The following is a 27,195-nucleotide window of genomic DNA, read 5'->3' as shown; positions in this document are numbered from 1 at the left end:
AGAGACAGACAGAGGCCCAGGGCTTGCCTCATAGCTGTTTAGGGATCAGGCCCACTGGGGCTTGGCGACGCCCAGAACACAGTTGCCAGGACTGCAGCTATCAAGCCATTTTATACAAGAGGAAATGGCAGGTTCCCGGCACGGTGAGGGTGTGCCCAGCGTTCAGCCTAGCCCCTCTCCTCTTGCTGAGTCTCAGTCTTGTGTGTGGCACACTGTCAACTGCTGCCATCACTGTGTGGTGTCTTCAGAAAGAACCTGCTCCCACGTGAGCTTGTGCAGAAACAATACGCTCTTCCCAGGTTTTAGGCTGCATAGTGTGATGTAAATAAGTAGCGCTGATGGAATCAAGCCTGGCGCTGTGGACGGCTGCTCCAAACACTCTGCCTCGTGCTCCTGTTTTTAACTCAGTTGCATCTTTCTTGGCTTCCTGACAGCCTGGATTCTCATGCTCCCTCTCCAAGCAGAGGTCACTCCCCAAGAGGCCTGTGTGTGCCTTGGCCTCATGTCCCCCAATTGTGTGCCTACACGGTGGGGTTCGGGACTGGGGTAGGAGCAGCCACTCTGCTGGAGGCCCTCGTCTGTGCCCCACCTTTTCCTTGATGTTCTCAGGGATCAGGGAGCCGCCCTCTGCCCAGGTGGCAAAAGCCAATGCCTCTCATGCCAACCCCTGGCACACCTAACATCGAGTAACATGCACAGAAGAAGGTGGCAAGAGCTAGTTGAGGGCTGAGCTGCCAGTAAGCCAACCTCCAAAACATCACTCGAATAACTTGGAAGGTGGTGTCAGCTAGCCCAATGTCTACATCTCTTCCTACATAACTGGTACAATGGGAAATTGTCCAACCACAGTGGCCTGAGTGGTGACAAGAGAACTGCCCTCCCTGGTGCACTCAGATCCTAACAGATGCATCAGGTGCCCCAGGCTACATGCCTTCAGCTCACTCCGATTTCAGCTGCAGCTGGGTGGCACCAGACACTGTTAGGGTCCCTCCTCCGAGACTAGTTGGGGGCCCTACTTTTCTGCCCCAGGCCTAGAACCTCCGTGGGCTCAGAAACAGGCTCAGCCAGGAAGTGTTGGAAAATGGACACCAGCAGGCCCTCTCTCCACGATGGCCACCCTGGGGTAGGTGGGTGGTCATGCAAACCTCCCTCTGCTCAGAGGAGCTTCGTTCACAGCCCTGGCCAGGTCAAACCCGTGGCAGGAACCAGCTCAGTGACAGTCCCTGTCTCACCCCCTGTCCTCTCCACCCCACCATCCCCACTCCCTTCCCCCTCTCTCTAGGCCCAAATAAACCACCTGCACCCCAGTCCATGCACACTCTCTGCCTCGAAGGCAGACTGCTCTGTGATGGACGCGTCTCTCCTGCACCCCTGTCGTCCAGCCCCCAGCCCTTAGAGGGGTCCCGACCACTGCTGGAATTCTAGGAGAGATGCACCCACGGCCTGGTACTGAAATCAAGAGTTCATCTCATTACCTAAAGGTTACATGTTTAATACACTGGCTGGAAGCTTAGCTGGCTCAGAAAATTGCAAGTAATAAGTGTTCTGTTTTGAACATGAAGAGTACTTAATTGTTATTAATAGAAAACCAGCTCCTCCCTGCATCCTTTAAATAAATGTGGAAACAAGTCTGAGGACGAAGGGTCTGCAGGGGATCCCATGGCCTCAGCCCAGCTTTGTTGGGAACTAAAGGCCTCCCTCCAGGCAGTCTTCCAACTGTCCCTGGCAGGATGGGCTGTGAGCTACAGACCTAAGGTGGCTGACTGCTGTTGGGTGAGGCTAGCGTGGTGTCCGTGGGAGGCTTGCCAAGGCCCATCTGTCCTGTCCTGACCCAGGCTGGTGGAGGGACAGCAGTGGGTTTTCTGAGTAAAGGGACTTGCTTTTTTCCACATGGCTCTTGCCACTGCCTGGCCCCAAGGGAGGCTCCCCAGGGCCCAGCTCCCACCTCTGCCCCGGGCTCAGTCCCGGCCTCCCTGCCCTCCTCCCTTTGCAGAGATCACTACAGAGGTTTGCACAGACACATTCAACCAGAGGCCGTGGGGAGGGGCAATCTGCAGAAGGCAGGGGAGAGGAAGAGGTGCTGATCTCCTGGCAACTTCAGCCGGAGCGTTTCGGCCCTTTTCAGGCATGGGAGAAAGAGGTAGGTCTTTATTTAAGATGCATTCTCATGTCAGGAGAGGGAGAGGCCAACACCTGCTAGTAATAGGAGGTTTTTCCTTCTCTTAGTCCAACCCAGCATGAGCAGAAAAAGTAAACCCTTCAAGACGCCAACAGCATCAGCAATAAGGTAGATGAGGGACGCGCTCCTGACCCAGCAACGGCGGTGCAGCGCCACATGGCAGTGGAACATTTCTAAACACTGACATACACTAAGATGCCAAGGAAGCTTCCAGAGAGCCACTCAGCCAAGCATGTCCAGTTTTTGAAAAGAAAGAATAAGGCCAGGTGCAGTGGCTCACACCTGTAGTCTCAGCACTTTAGGAGGCCGAGGCAGAAGGATCATTTGAGGCCAGGAGTTTGAGACCAGCCTGGACAACATAGAGGGACCCCATGTCTACCAAAAAATAAGTTAACCAGTGTGGTGGCACACATCTGTGATCCCAGTCACTGGGGAGGCTGAGATGGGAGGACTGCTTGAGCCCAAGTTGAGGCTGCAGTGAGCAAAGGTTGACCACTGCACTTCAGCCTGGGCAACAGAGTAAGACCCTTTCTCAGAAAAAAAAAAACATTACTGGAAACATACACTAATACAAATATTTATCTACAAGCAGGGGTAAGACTTACAATACTTGCTGGCCAGTATAGCACAGCAATTGACCAACTGAGACAGACCGCCTGCCACTCAGAGTAGGCATCGTGGGCACTGCACCAGCCAAGCTACAGGGAGGAGGGGGTGGAGGACACAGGCAGACAGGGCTGGGGGAGACTGAGGCCTCTCCTTGTGCACTGGACTGGGTGGCTGCAATGTCTGAATGATGGGAGTGTGTTCACTACTCAGGAAAAGAACAGTATCTCTAACAGTTAGTGCCAGGGAACCTGGATATCCACATGCAGAATGAAATTGGACCCTTATCTCATACCATATACAAAATTCAACTCAAAATGGATTAAAGCCTCAACACAAGACCCGAACATGTGAAACCACTAGAAGAAAACACAGGGAAAGACTCCATGACAGTGTTCTGGACAATGATTTATTTTTGGATATGACCCAAAAGCATAGGAAACAAAAGCAAAAATAGACAAATGGGATTACATCAAACTAAAAGGCTTCTGCACAGCAAAGGAGACAATCGATAGAGTGAAGAGAAAACCTGCAAAATAGGAGAAAATATTTGCAAACCATGCATCCGATAAGGAGTTAATATCCAAAATATATAAGAGGCCGGGTACAGTGGCTCACGCCTATAGTCCCAGCACTTTGGGAGGCCAAGGCAGGTGGATCACCTGAGGTCAGGAGTTCAAGACCAGCCTGGCCAACATAGTGAAACCCTGTCTCTACCAAAAATACAAAAAAATTAGCCTGGCATGGTGACAGGCACCTGTAGTCCCAGCTACTTGGGAGTCTGAGGCAGGAGAATCGCTTGAACCCGGGAGGCGGAGGTTGCAGTGAGCCGAGATGGTGTTGCTGGCCTCCAGCCTGGGTGACAGAGTGAGGCTCTGTCTCAAAAATATATATATATATATTATTTATATATTCATATATATTATATGTGTATATGTGTATATATGTATAAATATGTTATATACATATATACATATATTTATTTATTTATATGGAACTAAAAGAACTCAACAGCAAGGAGCCAGGCACGGTGGCTCACACCTGTAATCCCAGCACTTTGGGAGGCCGAGGCAGGCAGATCACAAGGTCAGGAGATCAAGACCATCCTGGCTAACACGGTGAAACCCCATCTTTACTAAAAAAATTAGCCGGGCATGGTGGCCGGTGCCTGTAGTCCCAGCTACTCGGGAGGCTGAGGCAGGAGAATGATGTGAACCCAGGAGGCAGAGCTTATGGTGAGCCGAGATCGTGCCACTGCACTGCAGCCTGGGCGACAGAGTGAGAGTCCGTCTCACAAAAAAAAAAAAAAAAAAAGAACTCAACAGCAAGAAAACAACCCAATCTTACAAATGGGCAAAAGGAATAGCCATTTCTCAAAAGAAGACATGCAGATGACCAACAGGTATATAAAAAAACACTCAACACCAAGCATCACTAATTATTTGCATTGCAGGAAAATTCAAATTAAAACCACAGAGCATAATGTCATCAAGGTGGCTGACTAGAGACCCCTGGCACTTGTCCTCCACAAGGAAGGACCAAGACAACAAATAAATAGCTGAGATTTGACTGGAGTGTCAGAAGGAGAGTGCTGTAGTGCAGCAGGGAGAAGAGACACACCTTTGGTGATTGGAAGCCCATCAAATTGGAGGGCAGTGTTGAGGCACCTGGCCCTGCAGCCCCATCTCCTCCACCTAGATTGAATCTGCTGGGAGTCAGGAGGGCACCCCCTTGTGGGGCAAAGTTAAGCAGAAGATCCTCATCAGCCCCCATTGCCACCGCCAACACCTACAGTCCTTACAACAGGAGAATCCCACGGTCCTTGCAAGCCCCGAGCTCAGCTTGGAGAGCTGCCGGGAAGTCACACAGCAGCACTGCCCTGGTCTAGGAACACAAGGTGCACACTTCCCACCTCCCACCCACGCCCCCCCACACACACACCCCGTGAGCTAAACTGCTGCAGCTCAGAGCCATGTGAGACTGGAGCCGCCTCTGCAGTGCACCTGCTCTGTGTGCCAGAAGCCACTGCCCCTCTCCAGCCCTGGGGCTCCATCTCCATTCCACCATGCCTGCACCGGGGGCTGAATGTCACAATCCCAGCTCTGTGGAGCCCAGGCCAAGGCTCGGTGGTGACTCTGCTCCTACACAGAAGAGAAACCAGCTCCTGGCCGGGCGTGGTGGCTCACACCTGTAATCCCAGCACTTTGGGAGGCTGAGGCGGACAGATCACAAGGTCAGAAGATCGAGACCATCCTGGCTAACATGGTGAAACCCCGTCTCTACTAAAAATACAAAAAACTAGCCCGGCGAGGTGGCGGCACCTGTAGTCCCAGCTACTCGGGAGGCTGAGGCAGGAGAATGGCGGGAACCCGGGAGGCGGAGCTTGCAGTGAGCTGAGATCGCGCCCCTGCACTCCAGACTGGACGACAGAGCAAGACTCCGTCTCAAAAAAAAAAAAAAAGAGAAACCAGCTCCCATCGCCCTCTCTTCCAGCTGGAGGAACAATCTGGCAAACCCACCCAGGACGAACCCACCCTTGGGCCAGCCAGACTGCTGCATGCCCTCCCTCAAGCAGGAGAGGCCCCTGAGCTTCTGAGCAGCCTGACACACTCCTGGGCCAGTGGAGAGGCCATGTGCCCTGGCCCAAGTCCTGGGTGCCCCCGCCCCTACAGATAAGCCCCTGGCCTGCCCAACAGCTCTGTGCCCACAACAAGGGCCTGAGAAACAGCTGAGGGCCGCCCCTGGCAGACATATCCCCAGGTTGACTGAGGAGCTGCGCGCCCATATCCCAGGCCAAGAAACAGCCCCATGGGCTGCCCCCAGCAGACATGTCCCTAGACCAGCCAAATAGCGTTGTCCTCTCATCCCAGGCCTGAGAAGCAGCCGCGTGGGCCACCCCCAGAAGACACACACTAGTGCCAGCCAAGAAGCTCTGCAGTGACATCCTAGGCCTGAGAAACAGCCCCGTGAGTGGCCCCCAGAAGACACACACCTAGGCCAGGCCACTGAGAAGCTGTGTAACCACATCCTGGACCTAAGAACCAGCCCCATGGTTCCCCTCTGGCAAATGCACCCCCTCCCCCAGGCTGGCCAGACAGCTGTGTGCCTGAGTCCTGGGCCTGGGAAACAGCCCCACCAACCACTGCTGGCAGGCACGCCCCCAGGCCAGCTGAGCAACTGTGTGCACAGGCTCCCAGCCAGAGTAACAGTCCCGCAGCCCCTACCCCAGCCCCAAGTTGGTTGACGCCTGATGCACACACATACCCAAGACCTGAGAAATCGTCCAGCAATGGCAAAGCCATGACACTGCCTCCACCACGTCTCTTAGCCTAGGCCACTGAGACACTCACAAGTGTCATTAGCCTGGATTACAGCTGAAGAAACTACGTGGAGACTACATTGTGTCCACCTAGAACCAAGGCGAATGTACCCCTACCATAGTGACACCCCAAAACCCATTCATAGAAATTAGTCTTTCCCTATGAAACCTACTCCATAAAACCGGAAAAGGCAAGTTTTTCACCAGATGCGTAGAAATCAATGCAGGGACACATCAAACATGAAAAAGAAAGAAAAAATTAGCCCAGCTAATTTTTTTAGTAGAGACAGGGTTTCACCGTGTTAGCCAGGATGTTCTCGATATCCTGACCTTGTGATCCGCCTGCCTCAGCCTCCCAAAGTGCTGGGATTACAGGTGTGAGCCACCATGCCCGGCTCCTTGCTGTTGAGTTCTTTTAGTTCCATATAAATAAATATATAAATAAATATATATGTGTGTGTGTGTGTGTGTGTGTGTGTGTGTGTGTGTGTATATATATATATATATATATATATTTTTTTTTTTTTTTTTTTTTTGAGACATAGCCTCACTCTGTCACCCGGGCTGGAGGGCAGGAACACCCTCTCAGCTCACTGCAACCTCCGCCTCCCAGGTTCAAAGGAACACAGGTAATTCTCCAGTATCAGAGTCCAATCATAAAGAAATATTTGAAGTGCTGGAAAAAGAATTCAAAATAATAAGCTTAAGGAAACTCTGCAAGACACAAGAGAATACACATAGGCAATTCAATAAAATATGGAAAATAGTTCATGCTCTGAATGAGAAATGCAATGAAGATATAGATATCACAAAAAAGAACCAAACAGAAATCTTACAGCTGAAGAATTCAATGAATGATATTTGAAAAGCAATTGAGAGCTCTGACAATAGGCTAGAACAAGCAAAAGAAAGAATTTCTGATCTTGAAGATAGATCATTTGAAATAACACAGGCAGATAAAAAAACAAAATAAACCCTACGGAGTTTATGGGACACCATTAAATGAACAAATATTTGCATTATGGGCATTCTAAAAGGTGAAGAGAAGGGAAACTATTTAGAAAACATATTTAATGAAATAAAGTTGAAAACTCCCCAAGTCTTGGGAGAGAGATGGACATTCAGGTCCAAGAAGCTGGAAAAAAAAAAAAAAAATCCCAAATAGATTAAACTAAAACACATTCTTTCTGAGGCACATTACAGTGAGAGTGTCAAAAGTCAAAGACAAAGAATTTATAAGAGCAGCAAGAGAAAAGCAGCAAGTCACATATAAGGGGACTCCCCCTTAAACTAACAACACATTTCTTAGCAGAAACCTTACAGGCCAGGAAAGAATGGGATGATATGCTCAAAGTACTAAAAGAAAAAAAAAAAACTGTCAGCTAAGAAAATATACTCAGCAAAATAATTCTTCAGAAATGAAGGAGAAATCAACTATTTCACAGACAAGCACAAACTAAGAAAATTCATCACCACTAGACCAGCCTTACAAGAAATGCTCCAGATCTTACATCTGGAAGTGAAAAAAATGACAACTGTTGGGAAAACGTGAAACTATTAAAGTCACTGGTAGAAAGGATAAAGAAAAAGGAGTAGAAACTTATCTCTACAGAAAACCAGCCAATCACAAAGATAAACAAAAAGAGAGGAAGTAAAGAATAAAGGATGTAGAAAATAATCCAAAAATATCAAAAACATGATAGGAGTAAATCCTTACCTATCAATAACAACCCTAAATGTAAATGGATTAAATTCCCCCATTTGAAAGATATAGACTGGCTGAATATATTTATTCATTTATTCATTCATTCATTCCTTCATTCATTCAAGATAGGATCTCACTCTTTCACCCAGGCTGGAGTGCAATGGCATGATCACAGCTCACTGCACCCTCAACCTCCCAGGCCCAAGTGATGCTCCCTCTTCAGCCTCCCAATTAGCTGTGATCACAGGCGTGCACCACCACACCTAGCTAATTTCTTAAGTGTTTTTGTGGAGATGGGGTCTCCCTACGTTGTCCAGGCTGGTCTTGAACTCCTGAGCTCAAGCAATCATCCCTCCTCAGCCCCCCAAAGTGCTGGAATTATAGGCATGAACCACTGCACCTGGCATGAATGGATTTTTAAAAAGACCCAACTATACACTGCCTACAAGAAACTCACCTCGCATATAAAGAAACACAGAGGCTAAAAGTGAAGGGATGGAAAAAGTATTCCACAAAAACGGAAACCAAAAGTGAGCAGGAGTAACGGTACTTATATTAGACAAAACAGACTTCAAGTAAAAAGCTGTAAAAAGAGACAAAGACTCTGTATAATAATAAGGGGGTTAATTTGGCAAGGGAATATAACACTTATATATGCACCCAACACCAGGGTACCCAGATATATAAAGCAAATATTATTAATAGATCTAAAGGGAGAGATAGACCCCAATAGAATAATAGTTGGACTTTAACACCCCTCTTTCAGCATTAACAGAAGATTAACAAAGAAACACTGGAATGAAACTACACCGTAGACGAAATGGACCTGACAGACCTTTACAGAACATTTCACTCAGCTGAAAAATACATTCTTTTCATCAGCACATGGAACATTCTCCAGGATTGACAATATGTTAAGACACAAAACGTGTCTCTACAATGTTTTAAAAATCAAAATCATACCAGGTATCTTATCTGACCACAGTGCAACAAAACTAGAAAGTAATAACAAGAGGAACATTTGAAACTCTACAAATACATGGAAATTAACATGCTCCTAAATGACCAGTGGATGAAGGAAGAGATTAAGAATGAAAATTTAAAATTCCATACTCACTTTGGCAACACAGATGCTGTTGCAGGCCGAAAGAGTGAGGGTCGTGATCAACTCAGTATACCACTGGAGGCTATGTGAGTAGACAGCAAACTGTTTTCATAAAAGCAGAATGTTGGCAAACTGGTAAACTGACAAACTGCTTCTGCCACCCCCAAGGAATACTGAGGGGCGTCACGATCCAGGCACAAGTGTTTCTTGTGATTATCTACAGGACACATCTGAAGCCAGTTAGTAATAATATGAACCTGTGATCAATTAAGCAGCTGACCAATCGTTACTTCCTCCTCCCTGCTCATTCTACTCGATAACTAAGAAGGGCTGTGGAAGCTCGGGGGCTGCCCTTGCTCACCAGAAGCTGGGAGTGCTCATCTTCTTCCCCGGCCCCTTCCTTTCAAATAGTTACTTTTGTTTTAAGTTTTCATTTCTGCATGTTGGTCCCCTTCGTTCAGTCCAGTCCCTTAGTAACTGTGGCAAACAGCGGCAATATACTAAAGTTGAAATGATACAGAGAAGATTAGCATGACCCCTGCACAAGGGTGATGTGCAAACTCATGAAGTGATCCATATTTTTAAAAATGAAAAAAGTTTTAAAAATGTTAAATTCCTTGAAACAAATGAAAATAGAAACATAATGTGCCAAAACCTATGGGACACAGTAGAAGCATTAAGAGGTAAATTAGGGCTGGGTGCAGTGGCTCACGCCTGTAATCCCAGCACTTTGGGAGGTCAAGGTGGGCGGATCACAAGGTCAGGAGATTGAGACCATCCTGGTTAACATGGTGTAAACCCCGTCTCTACTAAAATTACAAAAAATTACCCGGGCATGGTGGCGGGTGCCTGTAATCCCAGCTACTCAGGAGGCTGAGGCAGGAGAATGGTGTGAACCCAGGAGCCGGAGCTTGCAGTGAGCCGAGATTGCACCACTGCACTCTAGCCTGGGTGACAAAGGGAGACTCCGTCTCAAAAAAAAAAAAAAAAAGGTAAGTTAATAAACGCCTACATTGGCCGGGCGCGGTGGCTGGCGCCTGTAGTCCCAGCTACTCGGGAGGCTGAGGCAGGAGAATGGTGGGAACCCGGGAGGCGGAGCTTGCAGTGAGCTGAGATCCGGCCACTGCACTCCAGCCTGGGCAACAGAGCGAGACTCCGTCTCAAAAAAAAAAAAAAAAAAAAAAAGAAAAGATAAACGCCTACATCAAAAAACTGGAAACCTGCTGAGTGTGGTGGCTCTCGCCTGTAATCCCAACATTTTAGAAGGCAGAGGCGAGTGGATCACTTGAGGTCAGGAGGGAGCACTTACAGGGTTCTGAGGATGGCACATGAGGGTGGCACGCCCAGCTCACTGTCTCCACACCTTAACTTGGGCTGGGGGCTGCTCCTTGCTGCCCAGGGGTCTCTACCCACGTGAATCCTGTGGCCTACGTGACAATCCCCTTTTACCCCAGGCACTCACATTCCTTCCATCCATCAAAGTCAAGATCAAGTTCTGAGCTCAGCCGCAAAGCCCTGTGAACGAACGGCAGTTCCCAAAGCACCCAGCTGTCCCACACCAGGATCTGGTGCCACTGGGATGTGGCTCTCTGTGCTCCCGCCCTGGTTATTTCCACTTGACTCTGAACTAGCTGGACGGCTTGTGCATGGTCAGTGTCGTGGGTCTGGTCCCCGGCTTCCTCATCGTGTAGCCTGTGGGCTGCTGTTGGGAGTTTCGAAGATCACTCACAGTTATGTACGTAGTCCTGGGACGCGGCAGTCAGAGAGCACCGTGTGGCTTTGTCTCTGTTCCTTTTTATCATTGTTGTTCTTATTTTAAGACAGAGTCTCACTCCATTGTCTGGGCTGGGGTGCAGTGGCACATTTGTGGCTCACTGCAGCCTTGAACTCCTGGGCTCAAGCAATCCTCCCACTTCATCCTCCCGAGTAGCTGGGACTACAGGTATGCACAACCATGCCAGGCTTTTTGTTGGTTTTTTTTTTTTGAGATGGAGTTTCGCTCTTGTTGCCCAGGCTGAAGTGCAGTGGTACGATCTTGGCTCACCGCAACCTCCGCCTCCCGGGTTGAAGCGATTCTTCTGCCTCAGCCTGCCGAGTAGCTGGAATTACAGGCATGTGCCACCATGCCCAGCTAATTTTGTATTTTTAGTAGAGACAGGGTTTCTCCATGTTGGTCAGGCTGGTCTTGAACTCCCAACCTCAGGTGATCCACCCGCCACGGCCTCCCAAAGTGCTGGGATTACAGGCATGAGACACCACGCCCAGCCAATTTTTAAATTTTTATTTATTTATTTTTTTAATTATTTTTTTTTGAGACGGGGTCTCGCTCTGTCGCCCAGGCTGGAGTGCAGTGGCTGGATCTCAGCTCACTGCAAGCTCCGCCTCCCAGGTTTACACCATTCTCCTGCCTCAGCCTCCCAAGTAGCTGGGACTACCGGCGCCCACCACCTCGCCCGGCTAGTTTTTTGTATTTTTTAGTACAGACGGAGTTTCACCATGTTAGCCAGGATGGTCTCGATCTCCTGACCTCGTGATCCACCCATCTCGGCCTCCCAAAGTGCTGGGATTACAGGCTTGAGCCACCGTGCCCGACCTAATTTTTTTATTTTTGTAGAGACAGGGTTTCACCATGTTGCCCAGGCTGGTCTTGAACTCCTGGCCTCAGGAGATCCTCCTGCCTCAGCCTCCAGAAGTGCTAGGATTACAGGTGTGAGCCACTGTGCCCAGTCCCTCTGCTCCTTTCTTAGTGGTTGCTGCAGAAAGGGAGGGACAAGCTCCCGTCCAAGGTCTCCTCGTGAACCGCTGCCCAGGCCTTCGTTCCCCGGGCCCCCACTGCAGGCTTCCGGCCCAGGTACCCTGGAGACCCCCAGGGCAAGGCAGTGGCTTTTCCCCACACCCCAGGTTGTGCTTATGGCCCAGTGAGCTGTCGGATGGGAGCCCGGCTCCTTTCCCTCAGCCTCCTGGGGAGCTCTTAGTTTGCGTTTCATTTTCTGATGAGGAGGCTGAGAAATGACTTCGGAGTCAGGACTTTCCCCCAGGTCTGACTCTGCAGCCTGCAGGTCCCATCTGCACGGGTGGGAGAGATGGAAGAGCCACCTCAGGGGGGTGTGGACGGGCCCACCCTGAAGAGGGAAAAGGCCTTGGACCAGAAGATGGAGTGAGATTGCTTCCTTCCCCCACTGAGGCAAAGCCTCTGATGGATATCCCTTCCTGCTCCTTTTGTGTGCTGGTGGGCAGGGGAGGCGCCACGGCAAGGCTCTGTGGCCTGACAGGTGCTGGGCACACAGGACCAGAAACCGCTGGTCACCTCCCCACGCCCCCCTTCCCACAGCCCCAGGGAGCCCAGCTGTCTTGGAGGGGATGGGAGGCCTGACTCTGCCAGCTGTGACCGTTCTCTGAAGAAGGCGCTGCCTTTGACCTCAGACCAGTCTCCAGCGCCGGCTGGGTCTGGGAGGGGACATGCAGGAGGAATGACCCAGGCGGCTCACAGCAGGTTCCCTCCTTCCTCTCAGGAATCTCCTGGGGGGACCTTCAGGACGACCTATTTCTACATGATTGCGCCCTGAGGACAGAGTCCTCTCATGCCAAGGACAAGGGAAGGGTTATTTCAGGGCAAGTTGCCCCAAATTCTAAGCAGAAACAGAGTTTAGGATAATAACAGTGAGTTTCTGTCACTGAGGGCAGGGAATGTGAAGGGCCACCCCCCAACCCTACCCTGGGTCGTGCTCACTGGGGTGCAGCTTCACCGTCAGCAGACCTTAGAGGCACCAGGAATCCACACTGTGGGGCCAGGAAGGCACGCTTCTTCTCCATGCATGGTCACCGCTGAGACCCCATGCAAACCTGCCCGGGAACACCTCAGGCTTTGTTCTCCGACCGGTCACTGCCCAGGCCTCTGCGGCCATCTGCTGACCTAGCATCACTGTGGCCACTTCTGCTCCGGGGAGCATTCCTCCCTTGCTCCGAGGACGCTGGAGATGTTCACGGGTGTCCTGGAGAAAGCGGCCAGCGGGGGCGAGGCAGGTACAGACCCCACACACTCAGAGGCAGGGCGTGGCAGGGCCGCTGGTGACACAGCAGGGACAATGAAGTCCAAAGGGGGTGGCATGCCCCAGAGAGATGGGCACCAGCATCATCATGCCCGCCCCCCTGGCCCCCAGAGACCCCACGCCTCCCCTCCAGATCTTTCACTGGCAAAGGAGGGGTGCAGGCTGTCTCCACCCTTATTTTCTGGTTGGGAGCAGCAGAAAAGGGTTTGAGCAGGAGACATGGCGTAGACCGTTCACAGCTGCCCTGTTCTCTTCAGCCACCCAAGGCTGCATCCTGCGATTGCACAAGTTCTGCCGTGAAGCCACTGGAGGTGTCAGCCACCTCCCTGTTTGTTCTGGGGAGAGGGCAGATCCAATGGCTTTGGGCCAGCCTGAGGGGGTCAGGTTTCTTACAAAGTCCTGGGCAGGTGGAACTGACCATGTAATCACAGCTGTGTGAGTTGGAATTTTTGGGGGCGGAAAGTGATGCATTTAAAAGCTGCTTGAGCCAGGCATGGTGACCACGCCTGTAATCCCAACACTTTGGGAGGCCAAGGCAGGTGGATCACCTGAGGGGTCAGGAGTTCGAGACCAGCCTGGCCAACATGGTGAAACCCTGTCTCCACTAAAAATAAAAAAACTACCTGGGCATGGTGGTGAGTGCCTGTAATCTAGCCACTTGGGAGGCTGAAGCAGAAGAATCGCTTGAACCCAAGAGGTGGAGGTTGCAGGGAGCCGAGATCATGGCACTGCACTCCAGCCTGGGAGACAGAGTGAGACTCTGTCTCCAAAAAACAAACAACTGCTTGAGGGGAAATTATGCTCTAGAATTCCTTCTGGTCCTGATGGGCGACTGAGAATTGCAGAGAAGCTGAAGGGAAGCCATGGGGACAGGTGTATAGCCCCTTCCCAGATACACTGTGGGCAAGGCCCACCCAGCTCTGCAGGCACCCAGGACAGACAAGATGTGGGTCCTTCTAGGTCCTCTGACCTCTGATATCGGTCAGGGCTTCAAGTCCCTCCATGACAAGTGGCTCATGGGAGCCGAACCCCACGCTCATAATGCCTGTCCCCTGGATGTCCTTAGATCTTGCAGGGGTTTTGCAAACAGGCTGGACATGCCTGTCTAGAGCCGACTCTCCCCTGCCCTATCTCCAATCCCAGTTTCAGATCATTTAGCATTTGCTTGTCTCCAAGGGCCTCCCTTGCCGCAGCGCACACTCCCTGGCTCCAAGCGCCCGGGAAGCTCCACCAGCCCTCGCTCTGCACGCCACAAGCCGAGCCTGGCCAGGGCCTGTGGGCGTCCCAGGCATCCCAGGTGCAGAATCTACTGCCTGCTGCGTGGGCAGGGGAGCACAAGCTGGCACAGCCCTGGGGCTTGCTCCCCTGGCACAGAGCAGCTCGTCTGCTTACGCACCCTGCCCTGCATGACGATCCTTCCGGAAGGCAGCTCGAGGTCTTTGTGGGCCCCACACATGAAAACCAGGCTGGGTCCCGGGTCCCTCCCACCACACGCGGACTCTCCTGGGGAGAGCTCTGCAGCTGCCATGTTCCCAGCCTCCTGCCTCTCCAGCCAGCTCTGAACACCTTGGACTTGTCCGCCTTTGCTCATCTGCTTTTCCGGCAACACGGTCCCATCCCACTTCCTGGAGACACGTGCTGCTCCTGTGGGTCTAATGACCTCCCACTGGTCTGAGGAGCTGCAGCCAGAGGCTTTGGGTGTGTTGCTCTGGTGGGCACAGTCCTGCTGAGGTCAGTCAGGAGCCCACCCTCCTTGTGTGCCCTGACAGAGGGGGATGACGTCGATTCACATGCCCTGTGCTATCAACTTTGCACAAAAGCAGCATTATCACAGCAGTGTGGAGGGACACGGGGGCGGCGTACGCACCTCAGAGGTGCTAAGGGATGAACTGCACCACACCTGCAAGGGAGGCCCAGTCCAGCAAGAACGAGTGTTTTTGTGTTTTTTTGAGAGAGAATTTCACTGTGTTGCCCAGGCTGGAGTGCAGTGGCACAATCATGGCTCACTGCAGCCTCAGCCTTCTGGGCTCAAGTGATCCTCCCATCTCAGCCTCTCAAGTAGATGGGACTACAGGTGCACGCCACCACACCTGGCTGATTTTTTGTTTTTGAGACAGGATCTTGCTCTGTCACCCAGGTTGAAGTGCAGTGGCACAATCTTGGCTCACTGCAAATTCCGCCCCCTGGGTTCAAGTAATCCTCCCACCTCAGTCTCCCAAGTAGCTGGGACCATAAGCGTGCACCATTATGCCCGGCTATTTTATATATATATAATATTTAATTTTAATTTTTTTATTTTTGAGATGGTGTATCATTCTGAGGTCCAGGCTGGAGTGCAGTAGCACAATCTCAACTCACTGCAACCTCCACCTCCCAGGTTCAAGTGATTCTCCTGCCTCAGCCTCCCAAAGTAGCTGGAATTACAGGCTCCCGCCACCATGCCTGGCTAATTTTTGTACTTTGAGTAGAGATGGGGGTCTCACCATGTTGCCCGAGTTGGTCTCGAACTCCTGAGCTCGAGTGATCCTCCCACCAACCGCCTCCCAAAATGCTAGGATTACAGGCGTGAGCCACTGTGCCCCACCAAAATATATATATTTTTTTAATTGGCTGGGCACCATGGCTCATGCCTGTAATCCCAGCACTTTGGGAGGCCGAGGTGGGCAGATCACGGGGTCAGGAGATCGAGACCATCCTGGCTAACACGGTGAAACCCCGTCTCTACTAAAAACACAAAAAACTAGCCAGGTGTGGTGGCGGGCGCCTGTAGTCCCAGCTACTCGGAGGCTGAGGCAGGAGAATGGCGTGAACCTGGGAGGCGGAGCTTGCAGTGAGCCGAGATCGCGCCACTGCACTCCAGCCTGGGTGACACAGCGTGAGACTCCGTCTCAAAAAAAAAAAAAATAAAAAATAAAAAATAAAAAAATAAATGGCATCTGGACGCGGGACTTTGAGCCAGGCCTTCCCAGCTTCTCAGGAACTGGGCTAAGCACTAGCACGGACCGGTCACCCTCACCGATGCCATCGGGGAAGGAGGCAGCCCCGGAGAAGACAGCATGTCACCAAGGTTGCCAGGGCCGTTCCCAGGAGCACGTGGACACCCAGACTCTTCAGCTTAGCTTATTTTTAGAAGACACGAAACGAGAACCTGGAATATCTTTTGGTTCTAACGAGAGGTTTTGTTTTGCTTTTTAATAAAGAAGAGAAAGAGGTTCCTTGGTTTTCTCCACAGACGAATCTGTTTTTACAAAAAAAAAAAAAAAAAAAGGTTGTTTTGGATGTGTGTGCCACTTAGGAAAACCTTTTGTCCTTGATGGCTTCTAAAGCCCTTTTTTGGACATCATCGGATCATTTCGCGTGTGGACTGCCTGACTTTCCCCTGTGTTTTTGCCAGGTGACCTCTCTCCTTTTCAATTTTCCCTTCCAGAAAGCAACTCGTAGGGAATGGAGGGCCTTGAAAAGTGCCATCGGCAGGATGGCCTCCAAGGAAACAGAGCCCGTGGGAATGGGCTGTGCAGGTGGGTGGGCCCATGGGACGGGAGTGCCTGGTGGTCCTGGTTTCCCCTTGGAGACATCTATGCAGACTGGAAACAAAGAAACAGAAGGAGGCACGGAGTCGCTTTCTCTTATATTGTGGTTTTTTATCCCTCTCTTTCACAGCAGCAAATTTAATAAACAGATGCCTGCAGCATTTCACCAGTACACAAGAGCTACTCGCGCTTGGGCAGGCGCACACCTGCCTGTGTACACAGATCCTCGCACAGCACGGCAAACGCAGCCAGGCCTTCGGGACACAGGCCTTCGAAGAGTAAGTTAGCAGCCCTCACCCCAACAAGCTTCTAAAGACCAAAAATACCTCTATCCTCCACTACATAAAGCTTGTGAGTAGCAAAACTTGTAAAAATGAAGCGTACAAAAGGAAACATCCATATAGTACATTTGCACCCTGTATACAATGGGTCCCTTTGAAACTGGCCAACAGTCAGCGATGGCAGATTTTCAATTATAGAAAAAGAAGCCAGTGGCTGTCATGTGCACTCAGGTCAATGGTTTGTGTGAGTTTTCCAGAGAGATTTTCATTTACAGTTACAGTACTTGCTGGCGATCTTGGTGATTAAGAAGCCAGTTGAATTTCCTGGCATTTAGGCAAGTAACATTTGATTGTCACAACGTACAATTCTGAGACAATAAATACAAGTAGATCAGATGCATTTCTTCATTGTATCAAGTAACTCCAGTTTAATTTAATACAATTTAGTGCATTTCAGTATCTCATTCACAGTTCGACTTCTGTCCAAATACTTGTGCAACAAAAAGTTAAGAAATGGAAAAGAACTCCAGCTGACATTGTCATTACACAGCTTCAAATTCTAAGACAACTCAATGATCTTTGAAAAGCGTATGCTGTTGTTGCCTAGGCCGACTGACACCAGTGTCTCTGGTAACTTCCTGGGCTCCCTAAAAGCGTTCCTGTCATTCTATTTCCCGAGCACTTTGTAAGAATGCCACCATTATCCCTGAATTAACAAGCAGCGAGTGTTCATGATAAAACTTAATTCATGTGTCCACCCCACTCGAGCAGATCAGTGTGACATCTTTTACGCAAAAATTGTTTTTGCATCCTGGCCCCGAAAGGCAGGAATACGGAGCTGGATGTCTGCATCCCCCGGGTCGGCCCCACGGCAGGGGTATGGGGCAGAGCCAGGACGGAGTCAGGGGTGTGGCCGGCCCCATCCCCCCAGGCCCGAGAGGGCTTGCCTTTGGTTTGGGGACTAGTTCAGTAGAGAAAGGGGCAGGCACACGGCCGGGACGTGCTGTTTCCAGAAAGAAGGCAGGTAGGCGTTTCGGGCTGGCCGTTGGAACCCTGAGCCTAGGTGCAGTGCAGAAGGGCTAGAAGCACATCGCGCTGTGGGGCACTAGTGTTGTACGCCAGGGGCTACATGCAGTGAGCCTCAGGCCAGAGGCCTGCAGCGGGAGTCTACGCGTGGGGTTAACAAGTCAGGTGAAAATCTGCAGGGCTGGAGAGATTATACTCAGCTTGTTGTATAAGTGTCTCAGAGAGAGACAAAGCATGCAGAAAGTTACTTATTCTTCACCCCAAATCTGACCCCAATCGGTAGTCACAACAGGCGTGGACAGCCCGGCAACGGCTACTGAATCGCACGTGAGTGCCACACACGGCTGGGTCCAACCACTGCTTTTCCTTGAGGTCAGTGTCAATGCTCAGCAATACCTTAACAGCGTGAGGAAAGATTCTCATGCCGTGGTGCACGAAAGGGAGTCAGGGGACAGACGAGGCAGAGAGACTCAAAATTGATCGACAGGACCTTTTTTTTTTTTTTTTTTTTTAAATAAGAAAGTGCTGCTTACATTGTTGTTTTGTGTATTTAGTGATTTATTCAGCACTCATCTCTTCCACCGGACTCTGCGCTTCCTGAGGACAGGGACCTGAAAGCACCTCACATAGGGTGTGCGTCTGGCACGCTGTCACCAAGTACCGGACAACCAGTGTCTCACACGGGGGAAGATGATGAAGACAGCAATGGCATCCTTGGGAAGACGGGCAGGAGACCCCCTGACACCTGGGCCTAAGCTGAGAGTCAGGCCAGCGGCGTCCCCAGGAGACCACGGCCCGGGCTGGGAGCTTGGCCTGCCAGACGCCCATGGGTGGGCCTGGGTCCTCTCGGCTGGGAGCCTCCAGTGGGGAGCCTGGCTCCGGGTGGGCAACAGGAGCTACAGGCCAGCAACGCCCTTCCTGTCCTCAGCCTGACTCGAGGACCAGGTGTGGAGGGCATCAGCGACGCCAGGCCCAGCAGCTGCCTCACCCCGACAGCGGCCAGCACGGACTGTGGGCTACAGAGTTGCTTCAGCCTGAACATTCAGCCTGAATTTGGACATAACATTAACTGAATTCAGCTCAGAAGTAGAGTGTAAAGGAAAAAGAAAAAAAAAGACTACTCTGGGATTTATGAATTTAATTTAAAAATGTAAAGGAGCTCTCCTCCCCTTTTCCTTCTGAAGTGGATGAAAAGCAAAATCCACCCTCCTCCAAAAAAAAAAAAAAAAAACCCCAAACATTCACGGTGTAGTTTTTATTGCTCTTAAAGGCTTGGTGTTGAGAAGCACAAGCTAAGCTGTGAGATGGGAAGGAAACCAGATGAGGTGTGACCCCTGGGCCTGGGCCTCCATCTCCACTCTAACCGAGGGGCTGCCCCGCTCCGCCACGACTCAGTGCAGAATTTATACATTATATATTACTTTCAAAGGGAGGGAACTTCTATGGGAAACAATAACTATTAATTAAATCATAAAAGATCTAAATTTGCATTTTCCAGGTCACATATGTGCATGGTCGTGCCCTTCAGCTTTCCTCCTTTAAGATTCTGCGGGTGTTAGTGAGTCAGTGAATGGCGTGGATCTAAACACACACGGAGACGGATGAGCAGTGTGCAGCGTGAGGAAGGTGCAGGAGAATCTCCGGGGTGCTCAGCCAGGGGAGTGCACGCCCTGCTCACAGCACAGCTGCCCGAGTGGGCAGGTGGATGGATGAGATTTCAGATGGAGGGAAGCACATTTCCAAAACAACAGTGTCTGCAAGCGTGTCTCGTCTGGTTTCCTTGGTCTCGTCTGGTTTCGTTGGTCTGCCCCTTCACCCCCGTGAGGAGCCGTGCTCTGAGCAGGTGTGCGCAGCTGGCATCCCGCACACGCCCCGAGAGCACAGCCCCCACAGACCCGGGGCCCGGCAGTGCCTCTGTCATGCAGAACGCTGCCATCCCCATCCAATCTCCCCAGGACACTTAGGCCTGATGCCTAATTATGTTCTCGGTTTACTTTTCTTCATGCCTCTTTTCTCCATTTGTTTTCCCCTACAAAACTCAACCTACCTCTGTTCAGAATGCTGGTTACAATATATCAGAGATAACACCCATTTTTGTTTCTTCCCTTGCTAAAAAGATGAGGGGGGTGTGACTTAGAACAAGCAAGATGAAAGCCAAATGCAGGTGGGCTGATGGTACCGCAACCGAGTTGAGCTTTCTACCACTGCCACTGCTCCAGGGGCTCCACCCGGCCGCGCTGGGGGAGTGGACATGCTGTAGGGAGAAGCATCCCTCGCTTGGCGTGGGCCAGGGGCTCGCTGCGAGGCCGAGGGAGCCAGCATGTCCAGCCGAGCGCTGCCCTCAGCTCTGCCTGGACTCTCAGAGGCGTCCAGGAGGCAGGGAGCTGGGCGCTCAGGGGTGGCCGGGCCACAGTGACACCAGCCAGGATGGGGGCAGGTCCTCCCCAAGGACACAGTGTGAGGCTGGGGGGTGGGGGCCCCACCTCTAGTTTCCAGCAGTAAGTTAAAAACTACCAAGAGATCAACCAGTAAAAATAAAATCTCTAGAAGCCAATGAGCTCAGTGTTAACAGTCTCCAACTACCTTTAAAAAACAGAGGGTTGACGGTGCCCTCGCTTCTTCTGAAGCACCCTAGAGTCCCACAGGCCGCCCCGTCCTCCCTCCTTGGCTCCTGATCTGTGGGATGGGCGGGCGCGCAGTAGCCCCCAGGGTCCTCCCTCCCCAGCACCCAGTGTGGAGGGACCAGGGTCTGACAGCCATGAGAGGGACAGAGGAGCTTTAGGTGCATGGAGAACTCTGCATTTCACTGAGTTCTCAGGGGTCCCTCCACTTTAAAAACAGATGTACGTATTTACACACAGGGTCAAATAGGAGCTAGGGCAGACAGGGCTCTGGAAAGTAAGGTGGGGCGTTCGCCCTCAGCCAGCCCCAGGACAGGGCAGAGTGAGGGCTCCGACTTGGAGGAATCGACCTGATGTTCGTGCCGGTGTGCTTATCGCTACGGGCGCTCTCCACGGGGCCCCCACTGGGAGCCAAGGTGCTGAGCCAGGTGAGCTCCCCGGGGGACGGGATCCGGCCGTCCGCTCCCAGGAGGACAGCAGAAATTCATTATGAGACAGTTTCTGGGGGGGCGGGAGGTGCAGAAGAGGTGAAGGGCCAGGTTAAGTTCCCAAAATAACTGATTAAAAAACAAAACATTTGATCTAAGTTTAAGGAGAGAAAGCAGCCAAAGGCTCCCTCTTGGAAGCGGAGTTCTGGAGAGAGGCGTCCGGAGGCCTCTCCGCCGGGACCCACCTCCCACGGGTGCGCTCGGAGACGCCGGGACCCTGCGCTGCGGGAGGCTGAAGACTTCATCTGGCAGGCCTTCTGAATTCTTGACTCTTGGCTCAAGTTTTGTTAATATTAGTCACCAGTTAATAAGAAAAATAGTTTCTAACTGTCTTTTCCTCCACTCTGTGTGTTGCTCTGGGTTTAATTGAGTTAACTGGATACCACCGTCAGGCCACATGTGTTCAGTCACAGCCATTAATTATTCCTTTTTCTTAAACTCTTGGTTTCCGTAGCTGGAGCCTTTTTCTATCTCAGTTACTCCTATCAGTCTGCGAACTCCAAAGGAAGCTTTCGAGACAGGAGAGAGAGAGAAGAGGTGAGTCAGATGACTTTGCCTTTTTGCTGTAAAACGTGTTACGGGGGCTTCCTTCCTCTGCCCCAGACCCTCTCCCTCTGCCCCACACCCGGTGGCGTCTGCTGTCAGAGAGTAGGTGTGGCCTGCGGGGAGAGAGCCCTCAGGCCATGGCCTGCTCAGGCAGGGGTGACGGGCACATCTTCTGACCGGCTGGGTCCGAGGCAGGTGGACACGTGGACCTCACCCTGCCTGCCCCTCTGGGTCTTTGGCTGGTGGGAGTAGAAGGGTTTCAGGGCATTCTAACAGCTCGGCCTTGCAAACCCAACAGGTGGCAGAAGTGGACGAGCAGGACCCTCAGATGTAACCAGGTCACATCCTGTCCTCTGTGGGTGACCTCAAGTCATCATGTAGTCCAATGGGAGAGGCTGATGGCAGTCACTAACTCTGGGGATCCCTCCCCCCAAGGCCCCTGGCAGGGGGCAAAGGCAGGAGCAGGGGAGGAGCTGACCCGGGGCCGGGCCTGGGGAGTCGGCTCACGGGGCGATGCACACGGACTGCGTCTCCGTGGACAGAGACCCCTCGATTACAGGGAGTGGGTGGGCTCCCGAGTTCACTACAGAGACAGGCTGGGTGTGTGTTCGGCCCCAGGCCAGCTGACAGGTTGTGGTGGGCGCAGCATCATGCTTGGGGTGGGCACGCAGTGGGGAAGTCGCTGGGGTCAACGGGGAGGAGCTGAATGCTGATGTCCTGCTTAAACCTCCTGAATGGCCGTCCCAGCCTGACCCCCTAAGAGCCCAAAAGCAGACAGGGGGACTGGGGACCCTCTCGTCAGCATCCTCAAGGGCACCAGCCAGTGGGGCTGCAGTGGGGATGGTGCCAGGGTGGCGGCCGTTTGGCTCTCTGAGGCGACCCCCAGCTCGGTGCAAGAATTCAGGCTCTGAGGCCTGCAGGCTGTGGGGGATCCTGGGTCCAGGGTCCATAACAGCCAGGCCCCCGCCTCCCATGGCCACTGTGATGAGTCACCGGGTCCCGGACCCCGTGGCCAATACTGTGAGGCCCGCCAGAGTGTGAGCCGTTAGCGACAGTGTCCATTACCTGCTCCCACAAACCCTAAGAACGTCAGGATGAGGAGAGGTGATCCGCTGGCAAAGACACCCAAGACGAAACTGAAGAGGGGAGACAGGAGAATGGTGGCCCAGGACAGGAAGTTCAGGAGGGTCCACGGCCTCCGGGCAGGCTTGAACTGCTCCCCTGGAAACACACCCTTCTGATTGTACATCTCCTGGAGCGCGTCCTGGAAGAGCCAACAGAGAAAAAGGAGGCGTGAGGCTTCTTTACAAGCTATTATTTCAGTGCAGGAGAAAATTATTGGCAACGAAAAACGACTCCACCTAAAAAAAGTGCCACATCAATTAAGAGGACAAATCACAGAAGCTGCGGGTGGGAGGCGAAGCTGGCTTTACGTTTTTGGAGAATCTGATAGCGTGCATCAAGAGCTCGCAAGTGTATCAACCCTTTGATTGAGGAAGTCTCCCAGGAGAATAGTCGGTCAAGAAAGCAACGTTGTGAATAGCAGGGGCTGCCTGCCCGGCACAGCCCAGGCCACCCACCACATCCCACACCTCGCATGAGGCAGAGTCCGTGGGGATGGCAGGTGTGGCCTGTGTGTCCTGCGGCCTGGACGCAAATCCCTGCATCCCGCAATCTCAGCTGCACGGCCCACAGAAAGTTCCTTAACCTCCCGTAACTCGGTTTCCTGGCCTGGCGAAGGAGGCTAATGAAGAGCTGGGAGGAGAGAGGAGCCTGGCCAGGGCCACCTGCAGAAGGTTCTGGCCCTGGTGGAAATCACCACGCCTGATAGAGCAGACACTGCAGCCACTGCCATGGGCGGGGCAGCCTGTGGGATTCTAGGATGCTTGGGAAGTAGGGAAGGGGACCATCGACCCTCTCTTTTTTCTTTTTTTTTGAGACGGAGTCTCACTCTGTTGCCCAGGCTGGAGTGTAGTGGTGTGATCTCGGCTCCCTGCAACCTCTGCCTCCCAGGTTCAAGTGATTCTCCTGCCTCAGCCTCCTGAGTAGCTGGGATTACAGGTGCCCACTACCACGCCCGGCTAATTTTTGTATTTTTAGTGGAGACAGGGTTTCACCATGTTGGCCAGGCTTGTCTCAAACTCCTGACCTCGTGATCCACCCACTTCGGCCTCCCAAAGTGCTGGGATTACAGGCTTGAGCCACCGCACCTGGCCGACCCTCTCTCTTTTAAAGGTGGTTGGAGACTGTTTAACGCTGAGCTCACTGGCTTCAAGAGATTTTATTTTTACTAGTTGATCTCTTCATGGTTCTCAGCTTCCTGCTGGAAACTGGGGTTGGGGTGCCCCCTGGCAGCCACACACTGTGTCTGTGCGGAGGCAGGTGTCATCGTGTCCTGGCCACCCCTGAGCACCCAGCTCCCTGCCTCTGGAATGTGTCCGAGTGTCCTGGCACACACATTCTGGCTGTGTGCTTCCTGAACTATGTTGTTTGTATAAATTCAAACCTCAAGCCTGCTGGAGGGCAGGCCTGTAATTATGAATTCTCAGGGCAGACTTTCTTGAGCCCAAGAGGAGAAAGGCAAGTTTCAAGGCCACTTCTCTGTGCTGGGAGGTAATTTTCCTTTTCAGTTTAACCTTTCTGAGGGCCTGATTCTCAGAGCGTCCCAGCATAATGTGGGGTTTTCGGTTCTAACGTCCTGCCTTGAACGAGGGGAAATCTTTATCTTCTGTTTCCATGTAGGCATCACAGCTCGAGACTTCAGGGGATGGGGCAGGCAGAAAGCACTAGCCGGACATGGCGCTGCTGGCCCCCAGGCCCAGGGCCCTGTTTCAGCCCCACATCCCTTTTCAGTCCCAGGAGATTTCCCTTATTTTCTTTTTCCTTTTTTTTTGAGACAGAGTCTCGCACTGTTGACTAGGCTGGAGTGCAATGGGGCGATCCTGCCTCCTGCAACCTCCGCCTCCCAGGTTCAAGCGATTCTCCTGTCTCAGCCTCTCAAGTAACTGGGATTAGAGGCACGTGCCTCCATGCCTGGCTAATTTGGTGTTTTTAGTGGAGACGGGGTTTCACCATGTTGGTCAGACTGGTCTTGAACTCCTGACCTCAGGTGATCTGCCTGCCTCGGCCTCCCAAAGTGCTGTGATTACAGGCGTGAGCTATAGCGCCCGGCTGATTTCCCTTACTTTGAGAGCCCATCAATGCATTTACAGTATTTTTTACATCCTGGGAGGATTTCCTGGTTATCTCCTCTCCCACAGGGCCAACAGTGGAAAGCGAATGCCCCACGCATTTGTGTGTATAAAACAAAGGGAAAGTTGGGCTGAGAAGCCGTGGGGGAAAGAAATAAGGACTGAGTGTGGTTTTCAAAATAATCTTCTAACATCCCTAATTTGTTTCTATTACACAAGGAGTCTAGTGACCATCTATGTTTGTTACATACCTGTAATTTCTTTTATATAAGAAAATGAGGCCGGGCGCGGTGGCTCAAGCCTGTAATCCCAGCACTTTGGGAGGCCGAGACGGGCGGATCACGAGGTCAGGAGATCGAGACCATCCTGGCTAACCCGGTGAAACCCCGTCTCTACTAAAAAAATACAAAAAACTAGCCGGGCGAGGTGGTGGGCGCCTGTAGTCCCAGCTACTCAGGAGGCTGAGGCAGGAGAATGGCGTGAACCCGGGAGGCGGAGCTTGCAGTGAGCTGAGATCCAGCCACTGCACTCCAGCCCGGGCGACAGAGCGAGACTCCGTCTCAAAAAAAAAAAAAAAAAGAAAATGAAACAAATGTGACCAAATGTCACCAGCCCTAGTTATACAGGCATCATGTTACCCTTCATACTTGTCTGTAGTTTGTTAATTTCTCAAACATTAAGAAAAGGGGCCCAGGTGTGGTGGCTCATGCCTGTAACCCAGTACTTTGGGAGGCTGAGGCGGAAAGATTGCTTGAGCCCAGGAGTTCGGTACCAACCTGGAAACATAGCGGGACCTCATTTCTACAAAAAGAAATTGTTTGAATCATTCGCTGAACATGGTGGCTCGCACCTGTAGCTCCAGCTACCCAGGAGGCTGAGGCAAGAGAATTGCTTGAGCCCAGGAGGTCTAGGCAGCAGTGAGCCAGGATCACACCACTGCACTCCAGCCTGGGTGACAAAGTGAGACCCTGTCTCAGGAAAAAAAACAAAAACAAAACAAAACAAAACAAAAAAAAAACCAGAAAGAAGAAGAAATGAAAGAAGGATCAGGAGTATTTGGGACCTGGGTGTCACTCCTGTCTCCCAAGGAGTTCCCACGTATCACCTGCCTGCTCGCCAGCGCCCCTTCCACAGCCTCTTCAGGAGACCAGGACGCTGAGCGGGAGCAGAGCCTGCTTACCTTCTCCTGGTACAGTTTATGAAGCCACTGAGCTGCCTCCTTTTCATCCAGCGGGATCTCTTCCAGAGGAAATCTCCTGTTTTATGAAGAAGATTCAAGGTAGGGTGAATCATCACGAGTTCACACTAAAAAGAGGGCACAGGGGAACATGGCGTGCGCCAGGGTGGCCTGTGGGCCCCACTCGTTCTATCACATCTCACTCTCAATTTCTTTCTTTTTTTTTTTTTTTTGATGAAGTCTCACTCTGTCGCCAGGCTGGAGTGCAGTGGCGCTCTCTGCTCACTGCAACCTCTGCCTCCCGGGTTCAAGTGACTCTCCTGCCTCAGCCTCCCGAGCAGCTGGGACTACAGGCGCGTGCCACCATGCCCAGCTAATTTTTTTTTTTAATATATATTTTTTAGTAGAGACGGGGTTTCACCATGTTGACCAGGATGGTCTCGATCTCTTGACCTCGTGATCCGCCCACCTCGGCCTTCCAAAGTGTTGGGATTACAGGCGTGAGCCACCGCGCCCGCCCTCACATTCTCAATTTCCAAAAACAGACATCAAATGAGCCTCTCTTCAGGCATTCGCCCTGAGTACACGGTCGGCCTGGCATGGCGGCGAGGCGCCACAAAGTGGCCTTCTGTGCAGGGATGGTGGCAGCGTTAACCCCAGGGTGCCTATGAGTGATTTAACCGGGCAGGCCCCGCCTCTGGTCCCATGAGAAGGGCGGTCATGTGTGAGCTTCTGAGAGTTCTGGTCCTTCGTAGCATGTTCAGTCTTTGGAGTCAGTCATGACTCAGAGTGTCTTTCATAAGGCAAAGAAGATTATTTCACAAATGAAATCCACTTGCTTCAAATATGAAAAGTATTAAAAATGTAGACATTTTAATCTCAATAAAGAAAGAGCTGATTTCAGTTTGGACGCTAATTTATTTACCTACCTAATCTACCAAGTGGATTAGCAGCCCACAAGTTGACATGTCTACTTGGTAAGATAAGCAGGGTCATTACCTGACAAATCTAATTGGAAAATTTTAAATAAGTAACATGTCACGGCTCTTATTTTGAAAGTCAGTTGGAATTTGAGTAAGTAGATGGGGTAAGCCACTCACATATGATATATTAAAATCTTTTAAAATTGAATAAGAACACCAAGTTCGCCAGCTAGGATTACAGCAGTGATTCTTTTTTTTTTTTTTTTTTGAGACGGAGTCTCGCTCTGTTGCCCAGGCTGGAGTGCAGTGGCCAGATCTCAGCTCACTGCAAGCTCCGCCTCCCAGGTTCACGCCATTCTCCTGCCTCAGCCTCCCGAGTAGCTGGGACTACAGGCACCCGCCACCTCGCCCAGCTAGTTTTTTGTATTTTTTAGTAGAGACGGGGTTTC

The 27,195-nt window shown here is 51.6% G+C and overlaps 1 protein-coding gene and 1 non-coding gene across 2 annotated transcripts in view; one reads left to right on the top strand and one right to left on the bottom strand.

The window, feature by feature from the left end:
- The first annotated feature begins 9,392 nt into the window (after positions 1-9,392).
- Positions 9,393-9,497, top strand: LOC116274693. The gene has a single exon (XR_004183477.1). It is a non-coding gene; the product is annotated as a U6 spliceosomal RNA (small nuclear RNA).
- A 7,081-nt stretch (positions 9,498-16,578) lies between these two features.
- The window catches only part of AGPAT3 (1-acylglycerol-3-phosphate O-acyltransferase 3), a 28,553-nt gene continuing 17,936 nt past the window's right edge, over positions 16,579-27,195 (bottom strand). The window contains 3 exon segments of the mRNA XM_031665786.1: positions 16,579-21,418; positions 22,521-22,719; positions 25,827-25,902. Of these exon segments, the coding sequence (XP_031521646.1) occupies positions 21,330-21,418; positions 22,521-22,719; positions 25,827-25,902 (364 nt within the window). The 3' untranslated portion in view covers positions 16,579-21,329.

Source organism: Papio anubis, chromosome 4, assembly GCF_008728515.1.
Source record: "Papio anubis isolate 15944 chromosome 4, Panubis1.0, whole genome shotgun sequence".
Lineage (NCBI taxonomy): Eukaryota > Metazoa > Chordata > Mammalia > Primates > Cercopithecidae > Papio > Papio anubis.
Note: the sequence above shows the minus strand (reverse complement) of the source record. Positions and strands in the feature narration are given on the sequence as shown.